Source organism: Elephantulus edwardii, unplaced genomic scaffold (assembly GCF_000299155.1).
Source record: "Elephantulus edwardii isolate Elephantulus edwardi_28Jun2011 unplaced genomic scaffold, EleEdw1.0 scaffold00243, whole genome shotgun sequence".
NCBI lineage: Eukaryota > Metazoa > Chordata > Mammalia > Macroscelidea > Macroscelididae > Elephantulus > Elephantulus edwardii.
Window position 1 is genome coordinate 1,120,715 of NW_006399993.1, and position 5,137 is coordinate 1,125,851.

Consider the following 5,137-nt stretch of genomic DNA (forward strand, 5'->3'; position numbering starts at 1 on the left):
TCTCTCTCTCTCTCTCTCACACACACACACACACACACACAAACACATAAACACACACACTCAGTTTCAAGAGAAAACATAGGTTTTGCAGTCTCTGCTCCATCTTCAAAGTAACAAATACCTCTTAGCCTTATTCTTCCACAAAACTTCAACTTCCTAATTTTTCTCATCCCTTTATTTCCCTTTCTTCTCTGCCTTCTCATCTTCCCTCTTTCCCTGCTTTTTAATCTTTTACCTATCTACTCCTTCCCTTTTTATCAGCAGGTGGCACTATAGTCTAACAAAGGCAGCAATGCAGTTAAAAAAAAAAAACAACAAACCCCAAAACTTTTATTCCTCCTCTTGCCTGTCCCATTTTCATTCCATCTTTTGGTGTAGAGGTACTAGGAAAGTTCTAACTTTAGAGGCATTCAGATTAGATGATCAAATCCCGGTTCTGTCATTTATTAACTATATAATACTTGGTTTCTTAGACTTGATTTCAAACCTTAATTTCTTGGTTTATGAAACAGAATGAAAATTTAAAATAAGATTTTCTCCACACTCTGGTACACTCTGGACTGCCAAAAAAACAAATAGGTCTGTCTTGTAGAGTGTGTAACCAAGTTTCTCCTTGGAGGCTAGGATTTTAAAGCTCTTTCTCACATAGTTTGGCCATGTGGCCAGGAGGGACCGGTCTGTGGAGAAGAACATCATGCTCGGAAGGGTGGAGGGACGTGCAAGAGAAGAAGACTCTAGGGAAGGGCCGGCGTCGCGTCCCGGCACTTCCTTGCTTCCGCTTTCCGGCCCAGCCAGCGCTCGCGATGACTGCCACGCTCCGTCCCTGCAGGCTGCCCTCTGCTTGGAGAACTTCTCTTCCCAAGTTGTGAAACTTCACAACAAACCAGAGGTGGAAGTCAGGAGTAGCAAAGAGCTCCTGTTGCAACCCGTGAACATTAGCAGGAATGAGAAGGAAAAGGTTCTGATTGAGGGATCCATCAACTCTGTCCGGGTCAGCATCGCTGTGAAACAGGCTGATGAGATTGAGAACATTTTATGCCACAAATTCATGCGTTTCATGATGATGAGAGCAGAGAACTTCTTTATCCTTCGAAGGAAACCAGTGGAGGGGTATGATATCAGTTTTCTGATCACCAACTTCCACACAGAGCAGATGTACAAACACAAGTTGGTGGATTTTGTGATCCACTTCATGGAGGAGATTGACAAGGAGATCAGTGAGATGAAGCTGTCGGTCAATGCCAGGGCGCGCATCGTGGCTGAGGAGTTCCTCAAGAATTTCTAAACCATCTGGCTGGATCTCGTGGCCTTCCCCCTCTGCCTTCCCTGTGTCTCTGCGAAGGTGTCCTGGAACTGTTTCTCGGAGTGACAGCAGCAGGAGCAGGGAGCTGGATTGGGGTGGGCACCAGATATGGGAGGGGGGTGGTATGCTTGCTAGCTGGGCAAGAAAGCAGCAGTGGGCGTGCCCAAGGCCACATGTGCCTGGTCAGGCTGGCTTCTGATGTACAGTCCCCTGGGCTGGGACAGGTTGGTTTGTTGTTTTTGTTTTTTTTAAAGTTCTAAAACTTAAACTCTATGCTTGTAGGAGACTGTAACCTTTTGTTTCAGAGTTTTTTTGTGTTTTGTTTTGTTTGTTTTTTTTTTAAACAAATGACCGTGACTGGTCCAATTGATTGTACCTTATTGGTCGCTGTGGGTCTGGGCAGGCCTGGAGCCAGAAGGCGACTACTGTCCCTCCCTGTGCAGCCCCAGGTTGGGAGGGAGGGTTCAGACTCCACTTCCTCTCCCCTGCCCTCATACTTCCAAGTCTTGCTGGGCTGAGCAGAAGCTGTGAGGACCCTCTGCTAGCTTCCTAAGTTATGTCCAAGGATGACCACCCAGCGCTCTGTGGAGGCAAGGGCTGAGTGAGTGGCCATGGCTCTGTGTAGGAGCTGGGTCTGACAGCCAGGTGGCTCTGCCTTTTCTGTCAGTGTAGTGCCTGTGTTGGAGGTAGAGAGTGAGCCCGTGTCTGTCAGTGTAGTGCCTGTGTTGGAGGTAGAGAGTGAGCCTGCCAGAGCTGGCCGGACCTTTCCTTGCTACGGCCCTCTGCTCCCATGCTCAATGTACCTTTTCTTATCTGCTGAATACCCCTCTCCCCTAATTAAAGTCTCTTCTTGCCCCTTTGGGGCTGAAAAAAAAAAAAGAAGAAGACTCGGGATGAAATGGACTGATACAGTAACTGGGGTAATGGGGGTAGATGTGTCGGAATTAGTGAGACCGGCTCAAGACAAAACAGGCTTCAGAGCTGCTGTACGTAGGGTCACTATGAGTCACAGTCCACTCAATGGCACCTAACAACAACAACAACTGGTACATAATAAGAGAATGATTACAGATTAGGAGTGTCTGAGAAGAGAGAGTCACTGTATGGGGTGAAGGAAGTAAGATTTTGTTTTATTTTATAGTGGGAGAAGGACAGGATAGAGATGAACTAACAACGCTATTTGTGCACAAGTATTTTAAGTGTGTTAGATATCTTAAGCCCTTTTTATCTCCTCTTCGCAACAATTTTATTAGCTAGATTATTTTTTATACTTATTTTAATAATTAAAAAAATGGAAGCGTAGAAAAGTTAAGTAACTTGCCACTATCACAGAACTTGTAAGTGTCAGAGGCAGGATTCAACCACCAGTGGTTATCTGCACTGATGGAGTCTCTAAGGAAACAGGAGAGAGTAGTGTCCCGAAAGAACTAAAGAGGAAGTTAGAGAGGAGCCTGAGGAAGCAGAGAGGCAGAGTCTTAAGAGTAAGGTGACTGAGATATGCAGAGGGAGGAAGCAATAAGTACTCACAATTCAGGGCAAAATTAGGCAGAATCACTGACGCTTCTGCGTCCTACAAGAAAGGAAATGAACTGAAGATTGGCACCGATTGGATCCTCAGGGCATATAAGTGCTTCCAACCACATATGGACTGTCCATGTGGCTTTCTTTTCCATCTCAGGAAGAACTGGGACCAGGTCACATTCATCTAGGCTCCTGGTGTCCAGCACAGATGAAGTTGTCAGTAAACATTTTCTAAATGAGTGAATGATTTAGAATACCAAAAAGAAAACAAAACCACACTGCTGTTAAATAAATTCTGACTTACAGCAAGTCTCCATCAGGATTCCAAGGTTTAAATCTTTATGGGAAGACACTGCCCATCTCTCTCCTGCAGTTCAGCTTATGTGTTTGAATTGCAGATCTTTTCAATTAGCAGCCTAGCATGTAACTTACTATCTTAGCAGGGACCCTGCACAGAATAGCAAGAGTTGAATGTTCCGGGTGGCTGTCCTGAATTCGAACCCCTGACTACTTCAGTGTGACTTGCTTCCTAGCACTTTAGTTTCCTAATATAGAAAATAGTGATGATAGACCCTTTTTGAGGATTGTTGTGAAATTAAATGTAAAGTGTTCAGCATAGTGGTTGGCACGTTTTAGTCTTATTGTTAAGTACTGTCAAGTCGTGTAGAACTCCTAGCAACCCTGTAACAACAGATCTGAACCCTATTCTATCCTGTGTCATCCTTATCATCTCTGACATACTTGAACCCAGTTTGCAGTCACTGTATCAATCCATTTCACTGAAGGTCTTTTACCTGTATAATGTAGGTTGTTGATGAGTCTTTCTCAATCTTGATGCCAAATTCTTTTTCATGAAGTTTAAGTTTTCAAAGGATTTGCTTGGCATACAGATTGAATGAGTATGGAGAAAGAATATAGCCGTGATGAATAGCTTTCTTGATTTTAAATGATGCATTTGTTCCCTTATTCAGTTCTGACAACTGTTTCTTGATCTAGGTATGCTGTGTTGTTGTTAGGTGCCATTCAGTCAAGTATGATTCATAGTGACCCTATGAACAGCAGATCTGAACCCTATCCTATCCTGTGCCATCCTCACAGTCTCTGACATACTTTAGCCCATTGCTGCAGTCACTGGGTCAATCCATGCAGCTGAGGGTCTTTTTCTCTTTTACCATCTCTCCACCAAGCATGATGTCCCTCTGCAAGGAATGACTTCTTCTATCACTATGCCCAAAGTATGTGAGATAAAGCTTTACCATATTTGCCTTCAAGTATCACTCTGACTGCACCTTCTTCAAGACATATTTGTATTTTCTTTGGGCAGCCTATGAGATATTCAGTATTTTTCTCCAACACCACAGTTCAAAGGCATCAGTTCTTCTGTTATCCTTATACATTGTCCATCTCTCAGACACATACTAAGTGACCAAAAAGTACACAGCCTGAGTTAGGCACACCTTAGTCCTCAAATTGACATCATTGCTTCTCAGTAATTAGAAAAAGTCCCTGGCTGCAGACTTTCCCAGTGCAATATGTCTCCTGACTTCCTGACTGTTGGTATCAAGTGCATTAATTGTGGATCCAAGTAAGATGAAATTGTTGACAGTTTCATTATCTTACCCATCTATCATGAAACACTTAATTGGTTTAGGTATAGCTTTAATATAATTAAGTGTTCTGAAATTTTCATTAGTCAATAAGCATTGTTTATGTGGAAGAGTGAGAAAGTGAGGGCGTGATTTCCCCTCTACTTAGTGTTCTTAAGGCATCAAGCCGAAGTAGTCTAGCTTTTAGGCTGGCTCTTGAGTATAACTGATGGAAAGGATTGTGAGGAGCTTGATGCATGGGGAAGAGTGGGACCAAGATCTATGATGAAGAGTACCGTGCTTATGCAGAGTCTATAGTACGTAGAGATCTTAGGTGCCCTGGTTAGCAGCATCCCTCAGTCATATTGCCACAGCTCCCTGTGCCTATAAGGCCCTCTTGTCTTGTCCATGTCCCTCAGCTCAAGAGCCTGTGTTCCCCATAACATGGAACAGTTACATGTTGGCCGCTGATCCCAGCAGGATCAGGAGCAGTGGCAGAAGGTAATGGCAAACCCACCAAAGTTCAGCTGCTACCATTACAGCCATCAATCTTGCCACCATGACTGCTGATATCAATACTAATACCCACACTGCCACTACCAATGTGTGGATTCTTCCACCAGAAGGTTGGTTAGCCATGCTGGGCCCGATGAGGAGTTAGACAGAACACTGAAGGCCCTGCCTAGACTCTCTGGAGAATATTCCTGAGAAACACAACTGCAAACAT

At 44.1% G+C, this 5,137-nt stretch overlaps 1 protein-coding gene across 1 annotated transcript in view; it reads left to right on the plus strand.

The window, feature by feature from the left end:
• LOC102862096 (actin-related protein 2/3 complex subunit 4-like) overlaps window positions 1-1,285 on the plus strand; it is a 2,381-nt gene extending 1,096 nt beyond the window's left edge. Inside the window, exon 3 of the mRNA XM_006899019.1 lies at window positions 792-1,285. Coding sequence (XP_006899081.1) covers window positions 792-1,285 — 494 coding nt within the window. The remainder of the gene's footprint in view (window positions 1-791) is intronic.
• Window positions 1,286-5,137: the final 3,852 nt, after the last annotated feature.